The sequence below is a fragment of the Diuraphis noxia genome, unplaced genomic scaffold, assembly GCF_037042655.1.
Source record: "Diuraphis noxia isolate RWA-SAM2 unplaced genomic scaffold, SU_Dnox_SAM2 contig0002, whole genome shotgun sequence".
Lineage (NCBI taxonomy): Eukaryota > Metazoa > Arthropoda > Insecta > Hemiptera > Aphididae > Diuraphis > Diuraphis noxia.
Genome location: NW_028301712.1, coordinates 32,561,839 through 32,581,693, shown reverse-complemented (window position 1 = coordinate 32,581,693; position 19,855 = coordinate 32,561,839). Strand labels below are relative to the sequence as shown.

Here is a 19,855-nt window from a genome sequence, read left to right as displayed (position 1 = left end):
CATGACCTGTTAAGTATTTCATCGACACGTACATTATGTGGGTAAGCAATTTAATAGTTTAATAATAATTTGAATAGTATTGCTTACACTCAGCTAAGTGAAGGTAATGGTGTACAAAAAATAATAATTTTAACGAGAAATGAGAACATTTGAACGCAGATATCATAAAAATTATTTTGTAAAATAGGTATCTATTACGTAATTAATAATGTAGTATACAGTGTTTTGAAGTATTCTTACGAATACTTCGATTATTAGTTATTACTTAATACTTATTACCACATGTTGGAATAATATTCTTTTAAAATCTTAGTAACAATATCATGATGATATTTTGGTCGTTAAATTAGGCAATATATTTTCTTTGCCTTTATGTGGTTGGATAAAATAATATGGGCATCTGAAATTATATGTTTTATTATGTTTTTTCCACCACTGGTTTTATATCATATAATGTATATGATTAAAATTATTGTTCAACACTTATGGTTACTATTTTGTACAATTTTATCGATGTCAATTTTCTTAAGAATTAAAATTTATTAAACTTTTTATTCCTATAAAATATAAAACCTGGTTACCTACTTCGTCATTAAAAGGTATAAGGTTATTAACGTTATTTTATTGTAGTTGAAAAATTAAGCATTATTTATTTAATCAAAAATATAATATTGTATACAACATGATATTTAGAGAATTCTTGAATTTTAAAACCATACATAGAGACTAACAGTTCTAGAGCAAAATAAATTCTAAAATCAAAAATTTACTTAGATACCTCTCTAGTCACATTAGAGTTAACACTATATTAAATATAATGTAACTGATAAACAATCAGCTATTATTCATATCGGAAGATAAATGGAATTAAATTGCCTTGATATGTTATCAACTCGACTATTCACAAAAAAAAAAAAAAACGTTCAATCGAAAATCGATCGTATACATTGCATTAGTTTTTTTTGGCTGACAGTAATAATTTTTTTTAAATAACTGCAGTATGTTGGTGACAATATTATAATGATTGATAAAATAATCACGTCCGTGAAATCCGATATTTTTCAGAAGATTGACGATGTACCACTGAAAACTGGCGCTCCGGTTCAAGGTCGTTGGTCGGGGAGGTCTTCGAAGGCCATAGCCTCCTGTGCTTTCTTCTTTCTCTCTCTCTCTTATTCACACACTTACACTTACACTTACACACACACACACACACACACACACACACACACACACACACACACACACACACACACACACACACACACACACACACATAGGCATGTAGGTAGTAGACACACATGCGAACGCATCGGATCACACACACGTGCGCACCCAAAACACACTTTCTCTTTCGTCTACCGCCGAGCCGGATCGACTCCCCTGCGGGCAGCGTGGTTACCTCTACCTCGGGACTGGTCACAGTGGATACCGTCTGTATAACTCGGTATTACGATAACGATGATATATGTATACTTACACGGCCTCCCACTCGGGCCACCGGATGGTCCGCTTCGCGGGCCCATACCGTCTCGACCGCTGCCGTCGTATAAATAGCTTTCCCGACCGTCGGGTCCGGTTCATTATGTCTCCGATCACACGATGACTGACCGCGTACCAACGGCCGCGTAATAAACAAGAATTTATCTCCCGTAATATTGTCGTGGCGTGTGCGAGCGCGCGTTGTTTTTGTCGTTCGAACTTTTCACATGATAATATCCGGATGATATTCGGTTGGTTATTATTTTTTAAAAGTTGAATCTAAAAGAAATTTTCACCAGAAATCTTCAAAGTTTGGGTCTCAATCGGCAGCAGTCCACAACGACCCTAAGAGCAGAGACTTTCTGCGAGTTGTCGACACACACGCGTCCACGTTGCAAAATAACACGACATGGATTTCCAATTGAAAAAGGTAAACCATCAAAATTTACGCTCACCCCCACAACATTTAATCTCTGTTGGATGATCGTAGGATGCCGGTATGGATGATAGATACACGTTATAGATAGCTATAAAATTACGGTCAGACATGGTAGCTTGGGATGAATGTCGTTAGAAAATTAAACTACACACGTGAAATGCACACGATTTAGATCATTGATTTTAAGAGACTCGTGAGAAAAGCATAAGAAGTCAAAATCGATACTCATCAGTTGTTTATAATTATCCGTGATCCCGATGTATATTTTTGACAAACACAATCATTTGAAGAAATGAACAACTCACCGAGTATATGGTATAAATGTCGAGGTTACATACACGACTTTTGCGGTACTTTTTGCTAGTTTTCTATGGATCAAAAAATATATAAAGAAGTTCGAGGATTTTTTAAAAATATTTACGAACTTAATATTATAATGTTTTGTATGATTGTAAATATATTTTATTCTTGAAATAAAATTACAAAATGCAGTCTGTTTTAATATTTTCTATGATATAATTTGGATAATGATAAAATAATTCATATACCTACCTCTAAATATATCGAATTTTTAATGCATAGGTATCACATTAGTGTAAAACAGTAAAACGCAAAATATCTGTAGATATATTTGGTTTCATTCCCATATTCAATTATAATATGTATAAAAATAAAAGTGATGAGTTCATCAACATATTATCTGATGCAGGGTTGCGTTTAAAATATTATAATATTACAATTTCTTTACTATAATATTATTCGTAGTAATTTAATTTTTAATTAATATTTACTAGATAATAATTTATCCAGTCTAATTACGTTGTTTATTTTAAATTCTCAGTTCTTAGGAATCATTCTTTAGCAATAATATTTGATGGGGAGTTGGTAAGTCAAGAAAAGCGATGTAATAATAATGTAATATTTCAAATCAGATAAATGTAAATGCGTCTAGAACGGAATATTTTCTTAATCACATAGATCTCATTTCCTCTTTCGGGCGTGACTTATCCTTTTATAATGGTACTTATTACCATCCTTGGTAATTTGGTTTGTTGACAAATGATTGTATTATAACTCATTAAAATAATAAAGATAATATCAGATAAGGTTGTTTAAATAATAACTTTATTAATATAACATATCGAATGGATATTCAATACTTAGAAAAAAATAATGTAATGTATTTGTTACGGTAATTTCTATCGAATTTATTGGTTGATTCAAATTTAAATTTGTTTTACGACCACAAGAGATATAACAAAACAAATAACTATCGTTGTTATCTTGAAAAATATTAAAATACAATATAATATTTTAATAAGGTATTTGAATAATATTAATTTAAATATGTCTACAATACCTATTTAAACTCGAACTTTGATGTTGTGTTCTTAAGAAAGTTATTTCTAATAAAATGATTACATTTCACATAGAACGGCATCATAAACCATAAAAAATAGTAAGAGGTAGTCGCCATATAATATATATTTATAATGTTTATGCATATAATGAAATATAATACATTGAATATGAAGATATAATAACTTGGGTTATAAGGAAATGAGACTATTATTTATTTGTTTTAGGCTTTGAGATAAAATATACAATATAATATTTATGTCACCGAAGTACCGATATAATACACCACTGATAAATTTAGATACCTATAAAATAGTCATATTTTGTAATTAAGGTGTTATGTTTTTTAATCTTTAAACATGAAAAATATTTTTATTTAAATATATTTTATTTCAGACAAATTATTCATAAGACTATGAAATATTAGAATTTTTTTTAATATATCGTATAATTTAGTGTTAAGCGTTTGTCCTATACATATATATATATTTTTTTATATTTTAAACATAAGACATTCCTAGCCTAAGGCTATCTAAATCTATGGATATTTTACAGTTTACATAATAGTTTTAACATTATAACATGATAATTAAAATAATAAAATATTTTTAAAGTACTAAGGTTAATTAACAATTGGTAATTTTGAGATTACAATAATATTCTGATATTTATATTTACAATAGTATAACTTTAAGTAACTGAAGTCGAAGAATGGTCTGGAAGAAACACATGTGTAGGGTGAAGATTTGGATGTTGAGAGGTGGCTTAGTGTAGGAGGTCATGAGGACGACCTCGTTTTAATCGACGATGAGTTGGGTGAGGTTATAGTGAATTGCATCTGATGAGTTTGGAAGAGAGCAGTGGAAATTTTTTGCTAATGTATTAATATGAGATTGGATATCTTGGATTTGAAAGTCTTTGTGGAGATTTGCATTTCTGACAAACCATGGAGCGTTTGCAATTATTCTGAGGACTTTGTTTTGGACAATTTGCATTTTTTTGATGTGCGAGGATGCACAATTACCCCATACCGGGCAAGCGTAGGTAAGAATTGGACGTATAATTTGTTTATAAATTAGGAGGGAGAATTTTTTTTGTATAGTTGAATTTTTGTTGGGATGGGATAAAGCATTGAGATGCGCTGGTAAGCTTGCTGGACTTTGGATGAAATATGGGGCCGCCACGTGAGTCGTTTGTCAAGAGTTACACCGAGATATTTAAGTTTGTCTTATATAAACACACCTATATAATAGGTGATATATATATATATATATATATATATATATATATATATATATATATATATATATATATATATATATATATATATATATTATTGTTATAAAGTTTAAATTGTTATTTTTACATTAAATTATAATAATTATTGTTTAGTAACCATAAGTCCATAAATCATATTTTCAGTTGGCATAATTTTCAAATTTCAGTAAATGTTATTTATAAATAGGTATAGTACATATTGTTTTAGAAATTACAACCACAACGATTTAAAATAAGCTGAAATGCATCTTGATGTAATAATTGAAATCATATATTATATTATAAATGGAAATGGAATTGGAAATAAGTAATCAGCGCATTTTTGTTTGAACATTGCAGTAGGCCATTGAGAGAAATAATATTACGACGTACATCAAAGGTCAGTCGTTGTGTTAAAATCAGAAATCACACTTACTGCTCTTATGTCAATACCTACCTACTACAATGGTTATAAACGATAATAACAGAATGTGAGGTGAATATATGTTTCATTGGAAAATATTCAATCACATTCTTTTGCTTTGTTACCCCCATCGTCATCCGGGGAAAACTTGTCGCATTAACTTGAGCCGCTGAGTAGCATACGAAATAAGGGTAGTATATAGTGGTTTTCTTTCTTCTCTTACTCTATTATTATTATTATTTTTTTTTTGTTCCCATACCATCTCGTTGTTTTCCATTCCGTTTCCCGTAATTTGCCATTCACGAAATAATCAACAATCGGGGGTTGTTTTCCACGATTCCCTCGCCGGATATACTTCCGCGCGCGCTGAGTCAGGTCACGTTCTTCCGGCTTTCCAGTCGAAAAATCACAACTCTTCTGTGTGCGTATAATATTATGTTATATATGTACAACGAAACCCGTTCTTAGACGTCGCGTATTATATCGATCATGTTATTATTGTGCGCACGTATAATTAATGGGTAAACGTTTTCGGTCTCCTTAGGGCTTTGGGCCAATCATCTGGTGTGGGATTGCCAGAATGTGTCAGTAAAGGTAATCCATACTACTGAGCCGGGTTGGCGAATAATGATCGTTCGGAATAGAAAGCTGTCGTAATAATAATATTACAGTGCTGTTTGCAAAAAAAAAAAAAAAATCACTCGCTTAAATTGTGTTGAACTTTGAAGGATTTCGTTTATAGTTAATCACCCGTGAGCCGTTTGCAAAAATTATTTTCTACTCGACATCTGCATGTTATACAAATGAGTAATGGCGTTTGATTCATAAATTGTCGTAATTTGATACACATATATGCATGTATCTATTATTATTTAGTGTAATTTATTAGGTTACTATAGTGTATCTGTATAATATAAGACAAACTATCAAAGCGTCTCCGAAAAGTATTATAGTATACGATAATTATAGAAACATCTGGATACAATTCATATTTCAGATTAGATTTTTTTCACCGATTTGTTTAACAATACATTTTTAAAAGATTTGGCGTAGTACCTCTGTGTATACTTTGTTGTTAAACATAAGTGAATAGAGAAAAAACTTTCAATATTTTAAATTGGTTAAAAAGGTACTACGTGTTTTCATAATATTGATACAATTTTCAACTATAAATTATTTATAGAATAATAATTATTAATACTCGCCAGAGCTTTTATGTTCGATAATTATATTTATTTTAAATGTTATAAGGAAACATATTATATTATTTCGTACATTGTATAATATAACATATAAAGCATATTTTCTAATGTATAAATAAATTTTTAAATGTTTAAGAAAAATACTAATGCATAATCTTCAATTACTTAAAAAACTAAAAACACCTTTATCAACATAACTTTATGTCTTATTCAAATAATTTTTTTTAAGCACAAATTATACGTTTTAACGCATTATTTAGGACGATTTCACAAAGAATAAAATTACGATTGTGATTGAAATTCAATTCAATGTTAAATAGGTAATTGCTATATGCTGAGTATAATTTTTAAAATTCAATAACCTATATATTATTATAATATCAAATTATCAAATATTAAAGAACCGGTTATAATAAGCGCGCAGACATAGCTAGGCTACTTGATTTTATGCCATTGACATTGTTTGGCAGTCATCGAAAACAACCAAATATTTAGGTACAGTTCTTTTTATGCTTGATCCTAGTGCATGTTTATAGTATTTATAAAATATGATTGATTCAATCATAGATTTTATACCATCAATCAATGTTATTTATTGTTAATAAATTGTAAATTGTTTTTAATAATTACCAAGTTATATAAATAATAAATTTGTCATTTACTACGGAAAGAGATAATTTAAGTCACAGCCTTCAGGTATACGAATTATGATGTGTATTTTCTTTCATTATAAAAACATAGTTGTATTTATGTTATACTTTAATTCAATTTTAATGTCTAATATTTGTCATCCGTGTTAATTATTAATGGTACAACCATCAATTAAAAAGTTAAACGATATGCAGACATGCAGTACATTAGGTACCTATATAGCTAGTATACACTATATAACATATACAGGGTGTAACAGGTTTATTTGACTAATGATGGTGCGGTATATAACGTGGTCATGTTAAATAACGATAAAATGTATGTATTTATTATTGATTACCTACCTTTTAATGATAACTAAACACTGATTAGCTTACTTTATTATAAATAAATTTGAATTTTACTAAACTTTGAAAATTATTTAAAAATCAATGACGTAACCAAATCAAAAGTTTTAAACGCCAAAACTGTTTTTAAATACATATTCATAAAATAGCTTTCTTGGATTATAAGGATCAATACAACATTTAAATTATTTAATTGTAGTTGTAAAAAAATAAAATAAAATAAAACATAAAAATTATAGAGAAGAGCTATAGAAATTATTAAAAAAAAAATTTAAAAATATTGAATACAAAAAAGTTATAGCATTAGTCAAATAGATCTATTACATCCTGTATAGTATATTATATTATTATAATAAATAATAAGTAATAACTATAATATAGGTTTAATAAAGTTTTTTATTCCGAATTTCTCTCGACCACCGAATAACGTTGCATACAGTATTACACTATTATTATTTTTATTATCATTTTAATTTCGTCATCTTCCATAGATACGTCGTATTCACGGGCTGTAAATCGAAACGTTTTGTGCGACGTACAAAATTATATTATGCGAGAGTGAATGGGTGAATACAATTATTAATAAAAATGTAATTACACACGGTAACTAGTTTATAATAGTTATACGCTCGTCTTACAATAATATTATTACACGTAAACATTAATACCTTGGTAACATAATAGTTTCTGTAACGTTATGCGAATGCTGTCTATTGGGCTGCCATAGATAATATAATTATCGTGTACATACAATTAGTGCTTATTTTATACAACGATGAACATTAAGATTGACCTTTGATACGTTTATCTACGAAAATAATAATTTTTTACGCAATCAAAGCTGTAAGCGATTTCAGGAGGGTTGAATCGCTAAATATTGTCACTTGTATATTTACGTGTATACATGATCATATTATTATTACAAAAATTACAACGTACACACTTTGTTACAAATTATTAGCGAACCCTGACGTTCGTAAATTTATAATTTCAGAAAATTTTACATAACATAAAATACTATTGTCATATGATATGATTGTTCTACCAAGTCTTCCGTTTATGAGATTAAAATCGATTTGTATGTGTTATAGATCAACACTCCATCAGGTACACTATTTAAGCCACCAGGAAGTTTTAGTTTATAGACTATTATAATATGATGATAATAATATGTGTGGCGTTTCACACCATTAATACAAATGGGCCGTGGCGTAGACACCTACATCCCACTCCAAAAATGCAGTTAATAGTGTTTTATCGCGTATAAATCGTCGCAAATCGGCAAATTAATTACTCGGAATGCGATCCTCCTCGCGTCACGTTCTCGCTCTACGAAACACGTCTATTGCAGTACCTAAACACACTTAACTACATGTTCATGTATCGTATTTATCGTATAATATTATATATATATATACCCACTAGGTCGCATCCATAAAGATTTCTCTCGTAGTAATAATAATATATCATCGATTGTAGGCACTTTGCGTAGAAGCGTGGAACATAATATTTGTATATATATATATTGTTAGGCAATCTACGATATAAAATATGATATAAGTATCGTCTACCGTAGATATTTACAATATATTTATTAATTCAGTACATTTGACAGGACACATGTCACATCAGTCATCCCGGTGATGTACATAACGTTTGAAGACTGAATTTCGCTGCGATCATTTTTCCTTTTTTAGAAAATTTAAATATGTCATAATAAAAACGAAATTATATATAAAAAAATGATTACAATGCGAAAAATAGTTATTATTGCGTAGGTATCTCTTACGTCCACGCTAAGGGTGTTCGCAGGAGATTTTGTATTATAGAAGAATGTGACATATTCTCATGATAAACTAATAGAAAACAAGTAAAAATAATTCGAAAATCACTCGGCTCGTTCACGAATAAACCGTAATCATATAGGTACAACAAAATGTTGCTCAAAGAACCATATCAGTTTCCACCATATTGTGTAGTCTTATCTACATTTATCATAGTGTATTTGTATAAAAATAAAAATATTCATAAATCGAATACTAACTGATTTGGATGCTATATAATAAATGTTAGAAATCGTAATATTATACACTAAATTATACAGTATACAACCATACACAAAGAATAATGAAAAATATATTAAAAATACTACTAAATGCCATCCCCCCTCCCCGGCCACTGCTGACGATGCACGCCATTGGTGTCTATACTATGCGAACCGTCGGAAAATCGAACCATTTCCCGTATTCTATAGTAATTGCTAGTTATCGCTGAATTTTCCCGGGAAAATATATTGTTTGTTGCGTAAAATAAATGACCGACGTGCTATATGCCATACGTACAATGATTTGAGCCCTATTTAATGTACACGTGCCTATGGACAACACGTGAGAGGTCATCCCCCAAGGGCGGACGTGCAGTTTACAAAACGGTAACTGCAACGGCATCAGTTTTCTTTGCTGGCCCCGGGAATAGAAAATCCCTGAGAACGGATAGGTATCTACTTATACCAACAAAACTATATTTCCAAACGCCGATAAAAGTTTCTTTTCGACCGTCATCTTTTAGTGTGTTGTTCTATCGACATTATTCGCCCGTCATTAATATACGAGTGGTCCGAAGAAAGATATTAAAAAGTAACAACGAAAAAACGATAACTACATGACATGCATAATAATATAATACTTGCCAATTCAAGACGTATTCTTATCTACAACATAATATGATAGCTCGAAACAGACAGAACATCATCGTCGTCACGTGTATTGTAGTTGTTCAATTGACCGGAAAAATATCGTTCCTATTATATTGTGGTCCAATCGTTGTTGACCTTTTGCCGCATATTCATATAATAATAATAATATCGTTCATTCGATCTTCGGTAAGATGTGATACAGTTTAGAATGGCTATATTATAGTTGAGGATATTCGTGTGTAATTTTTACGACTGAAAAGTAACTAACAAATAAAAATGAAACGTCTGATATTATAAAATATAAATCGAACGTTTTGCAAATTGGTTCATCGGTAATGCCATTATAATATGTCTTCCTCACGCCACTATAGTTTTAATTTCTCTCTAAAATAGCAGCGATTGATTGGCTTACTAGCGTGTCGAAAAACTGATGATCTTTACTTCCTTTTTTGGTATGAGATTTCGTAAATATTGTTGATTCAAGTTAATTTTAATAATATTGCATCAAAATACGTCTTGCAATAATGGCATTTGTAGTTAAATGTATTTCATATTTTCATAATAATAATTGATTATGTACCTACGTTTCATACAATTTATTTATTATCTTGTGTTTTGTAACATTTTTTGTAAATTAATTTTGCATACTTTTTTACTTTTTAAACCAATTAAGTATTATCAAAATAGTGACTTATAGATCTTTTGTTCTTTGATGTCAAACTAGTACACAAAATCATTGTGTTATTATTATTATTATTGGAACCTGCAGCTAGTAATTTCTTCTAAACCTTTGTTTGATTTCGTTATAGTAATATATCGCTTGGAAGAAAATGATAGAAGATAATAGAAATGATATATTAATATATTACCTATTTTGATTACAATGTATTTGCGTTTGTGTGCTTAAATGCTTTTGATTATTTGCCGCGTTGCGTTTGAAATATCAGAAAGATCTTATGCATAATATAATATTATGTGAGTGTTACGATGTCCTATATAGAGCTTAGAATATCTTTCTCTAAATACGTATTATAATCCAGTAACTTTAGAATTAGATAATTCAATTTAATTATCATATATTATTCATATTATATGAAATGATAAATTATAACGAGTTATAAATCACCCAAATTTTATACCGATAGATTATGATTACAAACTGGTATAATATCACTTATTCACTATAGCCCACGGTGGATGAGTACGTTATTGATCAACCGGTTACCTCGCTTTATTGTTGATCAACATATACAGACAATTATTATTAAACTTAGAATCGTAATATTGTCTTGTTTGGTAGATACCTAAGTTTCTAATTACATTTAACAATGCGAGTTATCCACCATCTCTTAAAATATTGAAAATATTAAATAGCATTTTCAATTTCGTTTTAACGATTTTACTTAATGTCTAGGACAGAGCTAGGAGTTTGGTGTAATAATACAACTCTTGTTTGACGTGTTCGAAAAAAAATAATAACGGGAACCTCACGCATTACTACTACTTTACAGACGAGTCTTCGTGATATTATTTTATCGATCGTATATAGTGTTTCTATAAATTATAATCGAAGCGGTTTACAGGTTCGAAAATATTTATCACAAAAAAATAATGAATAAAAAAAATAACAAACGTCCATAGACAGCCGTTCAAATAGAAATCTGTTTTCGTAAGACAATGCGCCAAGAATTATATTTGAATTCTCCGTGCAATTCTAATTACTTACATGTGGTGGCAGAATATGTGTGTATATGTAAATTGCATTCCTATTATGATTGTCGCGTTTTCTCTCATTTCACATGCATCTTTTAACAACGTTACTTGTGTTTTTTACGTTCGTTCTTTTTTTACTGAAAAAAAAGGTAATAATAAAAACAAACCAAAAATATTTTATTATTTATTACATCCAATCACCGCTATTCATATTCAAGTGACGCATTTAGATGCTTTTCGTTGATATAATAATTTATACAAGTCTTCTCTGGCGATGCGTACACCACCGAGCCGAATAATTGTACGCACAAATATTATGGATGTCGATGGGAGGCTATCGCGCGTGTGCAATACTTTAAGTTCGATTTGTGATTAGAATTATAAATAATAATATTCTGACACTATGGTTGTACAATATCATTATCGAAATTCACCTTCTCCTCCTCCTCCTCCTCACACGACGAAAAACCATGACCGAATAAAGTTCTTATATAATTACTATTATATACTCATATGATAATATTTGTACATAATAAGTACGAATGTTGTGATTAACCGCACCCGTGTATTATTAATTTAATATTATTTATATTATAACATAGTTGAAATCAGCGTAATAATAAAATAACTAGGTATACAATTATTCATCGTGATAGGTGTAATGATAATGTACCATATACGACGAAAGTCTGTCGCAAAATAAAAAAAAAAATCAGTGCTAATTTACCTAACTTACTATCTTATACACTGCCATAGATAGTTGTTCACCAAATGTGATTCACCTCATTTCTTCTTAATAATGGGTTAATTCATATTATGGTTTTTTGAATTTTCAATATTATTCTCAGGGACACGATGTATTCAATCATATGGATTATTCTAAACTTACCAATTAAGGAGTACATTCCTGTGGTAATACAATTGCAATATTTTCAAATGAACACCAACACGTTTTAATGTAATAGATAGTAAAATGGATATTTTATTTATTTTATTTTATTTATATAAATTTTAACAACTTTCAAATAATCATTATATAGCTATTATAAGTTTATTATCCTTAGTAAGTAGCAGATACAAAAATTAAGTAAATTAAAAAGTACCCTTTCAAATGTAGATTTAGTCAAATAAAAATGTTCAAAAAACTTATAATGATTTACATGAAAATAAAGGAGGTTTTCGTTTGTTAACAATGGTTGATAAACACTTATTAAATTATATGTAACAAATCTTTATACGTTGTTTTAAATGTAGTCTTAAAGTAGGTATACCTAACAATTTATAAAATAGAAATTAAAAAAATGCATTATAAAAGAAAAAATGGATGCTTTGAACTGGAATCTTAGGGTATAGTAGTATAATATAAGATAAAAGTCTTATATAATAATAATGTTGCATTTTATCATAATTTAAAAGACGATACTATATAGTGAACAATTTTGTCTAACTATTTATATTATTATTGTTATTCCCTTAATTTTTTTCTGGATGTCAACCACGAAAAATCAATGTTTAATTATTAACTCTTGGGTCGTTTACGTGAATCGGGTCACTAAATGAAGCGTACACTTCGCGTACAATATGTCCTACCGCGGTGAATCATTATTTGCTGTGCAATGAATTGGAAATTCAGTTATTATTATTTAACTACAATATTCAGAGTTGTGATTAAATTATTGTCTTATTATTTTTTTAAATTTATGTTTTATTCTGTTTTACGGAAATTAATTTTCTTAAACTCTAGTAGTTTGTTTAACAATAATCTTTTAGTTTTAAGCTTTTTATTATTTTTATCGAACAATAATAATGGATTGATGATGATTAGTAGTAAAAAATAGAATAAACTATTGTAAATTGGCTCACACAAAGTATAATAAAAATATGAATTATGCAAATTGAAAAATAAGCACAGGCTCGTTACTCAAAACGTAAAATTAAATTTTCCAGTCATTTTTTTTTATAATTATTAATCTTTTTTTCAACAAGTCCATTTTTTCGGATGCAGTAAATTCAATGTGGACATTTGACAGTGGAACCCAGAGTACATGCTCTGTATTTTGAAAAAAAAAACGAATCAATATAATAATTATAATATATATAGACAAAAAACCTCTAAAAACTTTCTATTTGGACTGTATTGTAGAGAAACCTACAGAAACATCCATAACGGTATCATGTGTAATACTTCAAAGTTTGGTGGCGTCAGTAAAACGCTTATGTACCTATATGACTTGCTCATTATACGCGTTTCAACAACAAAATGCGTGTAAAATGGCTAAGAAAATGTATGTAATTGTTTACTTACCGCTTAAATTATTTAGAAATCATGTGAATTCAACATAATACATTATGATCTCGGGCGCACATCATTGTTGGATGCTATTTAAGACGATACGTTATATATGTGGTTGTTCAAATGAGATTATAGGTCGATTGCTTATTCAGTCACGACTTGTACAAGAAATAAAAAACCCTAAAGCTAATTTAAAATATTTTTATGGACAGAAGATTACTCGAAAATAATAAGGTATAATATTACAGTATATTACTATGGTTTCAAACAATCGCGAAATTATATTATATATATTTTTTATTTTTTTTTATCTCGTTAACTATATTTACGTATTGACGTAACTTGTGCAAAAATTGTAAATATTAATTAAGCCAATACCATAAACCGCACTAATACAATTTTGGTATTTTTATAAATAGGTTAAACAATTATCGGTATTCCATCATAAAACATCTCCGCTTTCGTAACCAGAAAAGATGTGCTCGGTATTAACTCACACTGACATTAGTTTTTATAAAAAAATAATAGTTTTCACCATTATGGGAAGACGCCACATGGATGTTTTAATTGTTTAGTGAGTTCCCAGCATATTATTATACATGCGTACATAATACTAACATATTATTATGTATTCTTTTTTTTCAATATTTACTTTTATTAGAAACGATTTCATCGTTTACGCAAACTTACTGTTTTCACAATGATTCAAATTTCAGTTTCACTCGTAATTGTGTATAATATACTATTATAATGCCTAAATAATGTGTTTATAGCTATTTAGATACCACACACTCACTTTGCAGTCGACGTATCACGGGAAATAATTTTTGTCTGCTCAATGAAATAGTAAAACTATACCGTTAACGAAATTACCATTGAAAGTTTGAATCTACTGCAACCATACTTGCATTTATACACGTTATATTATATGTTTTTTTCGTATTAGAATGCATCTTACACGAATGGGGAAAGTTTGAATGAATCGTACAACACATCATTACTAAGCACTTCACTTGATTATAGTCAGTATAATCGGTATGCTGTTCTTCATTTGTCAAAACAATGTATTTCTAATGTTGTGTGTCATTGTCAGTGGTAAATCTTAACATCGCTGTTTATTTTTTTTAACCAGAATTATTGCTTAATGACCAAAAAGGAAAGTCATTTAAACTCAATTGCTGTATATCCCATTTGATTATATTTAGTTATTATATTTTAAAATTGTATTAATGTGTTAAAAATGTATTAATTTATAAAAATATATTACAAAAAAAAAAAAAAAAAATATAAATAGTGTTTTCACAGCTTTAAACTAATACTTTAACGTACCTGTTTCAGAAGTGTTTTGTGTGTCTATTGCTGATAGTCACTGCGGATGCCGTGATAAATTCTGGCACAAGTGATGATAAGTCACCAACAAGAAGAGATGCAAGTCTTGGTGTGCCATCAGATTCTTACGGTGCACCACCTGCATCGTTTGGTGCTATTCAGATTAACTATGGACCACCACAGCCTTATATTATAGCTAATTTAAAAGCACCTGATGTCAATTATGGACTTTCATCGAACTCTTACGGTCCACAAAAACCAATATATGGACTTCCAAAACCCAGTTATAAACCCTTAAAGCCAGACTATGGACCACCTCCACAAGATTCATATGGGTTGCCACCAAAACCAGAATATGGCGCTCCTCAAATACCAAACTCCGTGTACGGCCCACCATCTGGACCGCCTAGTCCTTCTTATGGTGTTCCATCAGTGTCTTATGCAAAGGGGCCTCCAGGTGTACCATCCCCGCCAACCCCACCTCATATATCTTACCACGGCTGGCAACCAATTCCGGGTGTATCAATCCCATATATTCAGAAAAATAACGGTTACGAACAGTCATCCTTAGGAACTGCTTATGGACCACCACGGTCTCAAGCAGGAGGTTGTTGTAATAATAATATTAATTCTATAGACACTTCTTACGGAGGATCGCCACCACCAGTATTACCGTCGACAGACTACGGTCCACCAAAAGATGGAAATTCTCATCATGGAAGCACTCACGCTCAGTCATTGACCAATTTATATAAACCACCACCAATTATACCAGATACAAGTTATGGGCCTCCCACACCTTCTAAACAACCATCTGACTCATATGGTCCACCTAAACCTGACTACAGTTCTCCACCACCTAATGATTCATATGGCCCTCCACCCAGTGGATCTTACGAACCTCCTCCAAAAGATTCATATAGTTCACCACCAAGTGGATTATATGGGCCACCTACAAAAGATTCTTATGGACCACCACCAAGTGGATCATATGGACCCCCTCCAAAAGATTCATATGGACCACCACCAAGTGGTTCCTATGGCTCTCCTCCAAAAGATTCATATGGACCACCACCAAGTGGTTCATATGGCTCTCCACCTAAAGAATCACATGGGCCACCACCAAGTGGATCATATGGACCACCTCCAAAAGATTCATATGGACCACCACCAAGTGGTTCCTATGGACCCCCTCCAAAAGATTCGTATGGACCACCATCCAGTGGTTCATATGGCCTTCCACCTAAAGAATCACATGGTCCACCACCAAGTGGATCATACGGGAAACCTCCAACTGGATCATATGGACCACCTCCAAAAAATTCTTATGGGCCACCACCAAGTGGTTCATATGGCTCAACACCAAGTGGATCATATGGGCCTCCACCAAGTGGATCATATGGACCACCTCCAAAAAGTTCATACGGCCCACCTTCAAGTGGATCTTATGGATCACCACATAAAACGTCATACCAACCACCAACAAAAGAATCACATAGGCCACCATCAAGTGGCTCATACGGGCCACCTCCAACTGGATCATATGGACCCCCTCCAAAAGATTCATATGGACCTCCACCAAGTGGATCTTATGGGCCACCTCCAAAAGAATCTTACGGACCACCACCAAGTGGTTCTTATGGTGCACCTTCTAAAGAATCCCATAGACCGATACAAAGTGGATCATTTGGTCCACCAAAAGAATCTTATGGGCTACCATCTTTTGGGCCACCTAAGGATTCTTATGGGCCACCAAAAGAATCATATGGCTTACCATCAGTTGGATCATTTGGGCCACCTAAGGAGTCTTATGGATCATCATCTAAACCCTTATATCATCCACCACCACCAAAAGATTTTTATGGGCCACCAAAAGAATCATATGGTGTTCCATCTAAAGATTCTTATGGTATTCCTCCCGTTAAGGACACATATGGAATTCCTGCTCTAGGATTTATTGATAATTCATTGCAAATACAGTATGACTCGCCATCAGCGTCTTCATACAATGGTCTTCCTCCGGAAGGTACTTTCGGTACACCAATAGCTATCTGTTGTGGCACACCCCCACCAGACTTACCGTCACAAAAGCCTACAGACTCTCAGTATGGGTTAACATATGGACAAGCATCTGGAAGACAAATACCTGGACCAAATCTTCAACCAAAAAATCCAGTAAAAAATAGGGCACCAGTTCCACCGGGCCTTGTAGAATCAACGCAGTATAATAGTTTCCAAGGTGAACCATACATACCTCCTCCAGTATCAGAAGTATCAACAACTGGAAATGATGCATATGCTGCTCCATCAAGTTCTACGGGTTACAGCAGCTCTAACAGTAACCCAAATTTAGAGCAAAGTCCAATAGTTCCTCAAGAGCAACAACAGTATAACATACAAGCTACACAAGATACATCAAATAATGGAGTATACAATCAAGGAATATCTTCATCATACGCTATACCAGCTCCTGAATCTTATCAGCATATAACTCAAACAGTTTCAGTAAATAATGGTGCTCAGAAACCTAACAGTTATGTTCAGCCTGACCAACTTTTAACAACAAATGGTGATAACTATGGAACTCCACAGCAATCATTTGACTTAAACCAACAAATTGAAGAAAGCAAAAATAACCCACAACTTAGAGATACAGAGAATAATTCACACCAACGAGAAAATAATAATTATCAACAACAACCAGATGGAGTGGATGTTAATGATATAGTGAAGTCATTAGGTTTAGAAGGCTCATCCGTTGTTGGTTCAAAATCTGTTGACATAAATGGTTTACAAGAATATCCTGTTCAAGGGTCTACTGGAAATTATATGCTCCAAATCCAACCAGGTCAAAGAGGTGGTGAGAACGTCGCTCATGATCAAGTACTTTCTAATGGGTTACTTCAAGACATTTTGTCAGCTATAGAGAATCAACAAAAATCAGATAACTCATACGATAACCAACCACAAGGATCGGAAGTCAGACAAGTTGCGACGGCAGCGGCCAACACAAGTACTGAGTGGCCAGACAATTCTGATAGTAAAAAACAAGAAATGGCTCTGTTCTATAGTACAAGAGATGGAAAAGGACAATCTACGCAAGGCACAGAATCTCTACTCAATCAAATAAACCATTTGAGCGTAAATGAGGTGTCGAATGGAAACTTCGTTTCTTACAAGTCGCCAAAAGTGAATTATGTGTACAGTGAAACAACACCTCAAGCTGTGTCACAGGCATATCCACAACAATCGACTCCTAAGACTGATGAAAGCTCAACAAACTCGTTGTCGAGTACAGGAAAATAATTATTGTAGTAAAATAGATACATAAATATATAATAAATTATTAGGTATATATATAATAGTTTAAATATAATCCTACTATTATATTTGACAGTTTCAACTCCCCAACCTTTGGTTGCATTCAAATTGACAACGGTAATAACGTGTAAGAAAGTGCTCGTATTCATTTGAATCGCCACTTCAACGGAATACCGTATCTCCCAAAAGTATTGTACTTCTATCAGTATGAGGCATTCACGTACAAAAACGTTCTATAATAATTGTACAAATACTTTATTATCTTGACAGGGTAATCGCTCTATTATGATTTTATATTGACGACGTAGTTACCAAGCACAGGTTTATTCACGACTAGCTTATCACGAACTCGAAATGAAAACATCGTGCCTTATTTTGTTTTAAATCGTGAACGACGAATATTTTAATCTAAAAAGTGAGAGCAAGTTTATGAGTATAAGATACGACAGATATAAATGTGAATTGTAACACAATAAAAATAGTACAGAAAGCCATTTTGGGTATGAAAAATACTTTCGAGATTAATTGAATGCAACTGGATGTGTATTTGATAATAAATTAAATTAAATCATCACTTTGATTAGGTATCAAAAATATTGGTGAGTTAAGTTATTAATTAATGTAAAATATTTAATTTAATATATATATAATTATTAGTATGTTATATAATAGCGTTTAGCACGATTGCCACTATATGAAGTGCCATAGAACTTTTATTATTATTTTTTTTTTTTTTATAATAATATTCTTAAAATGTAAAAATTAAATATATTTTTTTTTTAAATCATTTGGTAACTAATAATATTTTTATTCGTGTATATCACTTGTAATATTCAAAATAATTTACCTTTTTATAATATGCTTTTACATACAAACAATATATTTAAATTAAAAATTAAAAATTGTATTCTATAATTTATGTATTTTTAAATAAGTTCATACTTATGTAATACTTATGTATTTGCATTGAAGTTTATGTTAATATTGCCAGCGTCTAATTTTAATTGAAATATTGTATATAAAATTATGTATGAAAATGTTAACTATTAAATAACAATATATTTTGTGCTATTTATATCTATTTCGTATCTATTTTCAGTATTGAATTAAAGTTACTTGTATATCCAGTTAAGTATGCAAACACTAAATGAACGTACAAAAAAAAAAAACACACTCAAAACTGAATAATGTAACTTAAGGAATTTAATCACAATTATTAACTCATGATACAAAAAAATACTGATCGATAGTATTTTATTTATAAATGACACTGCACAGGTGCATACAATGAAATTTCTTTAATTGGATACCTAGTGCAATCATAGATTAATATATAAAATGTT

The 19,855-nt window shown here is 31.0% G+C and overlaps 1 protein-coding gene across 2 annotated transcripts; it reads left to right on the top strand.

Moving 5' to 3' along the window:
- Positions 1–1,574: 1,574 nt before the first annotated feature.
- LOC107165358 (uncharacterized) lies at positions 1,575–19,587 on the top strand. 2 transcript variants are annotated; one of them, XM_015513548.2, is made up of 2 exons: positions 1,575–1,912; positions 15,204–19,587. In XM_015513548.2, the coding sequence occupies exons 1-2, from the start codon at positions 1,892–1,894 to the stop codon at positions 18,495–18,497; spliced, it is 3,315 nt and encodes a 1,104-aa protein (XP_015369034.2). In that variant the 5' UTR covers positions 1,575–1,891; the 3' UTR covers positions 18,498–19,587. The 2 variants fall into 2 exon arrangements, with proteins under 2 accessions (XP_015369034.2, XP_015369033.2); XM_015513547.2 differs by having other exon boundaries at positions 15,201–19,587.
- Positions 19,588–19,855: the final 268 nt, after the last annotated feature.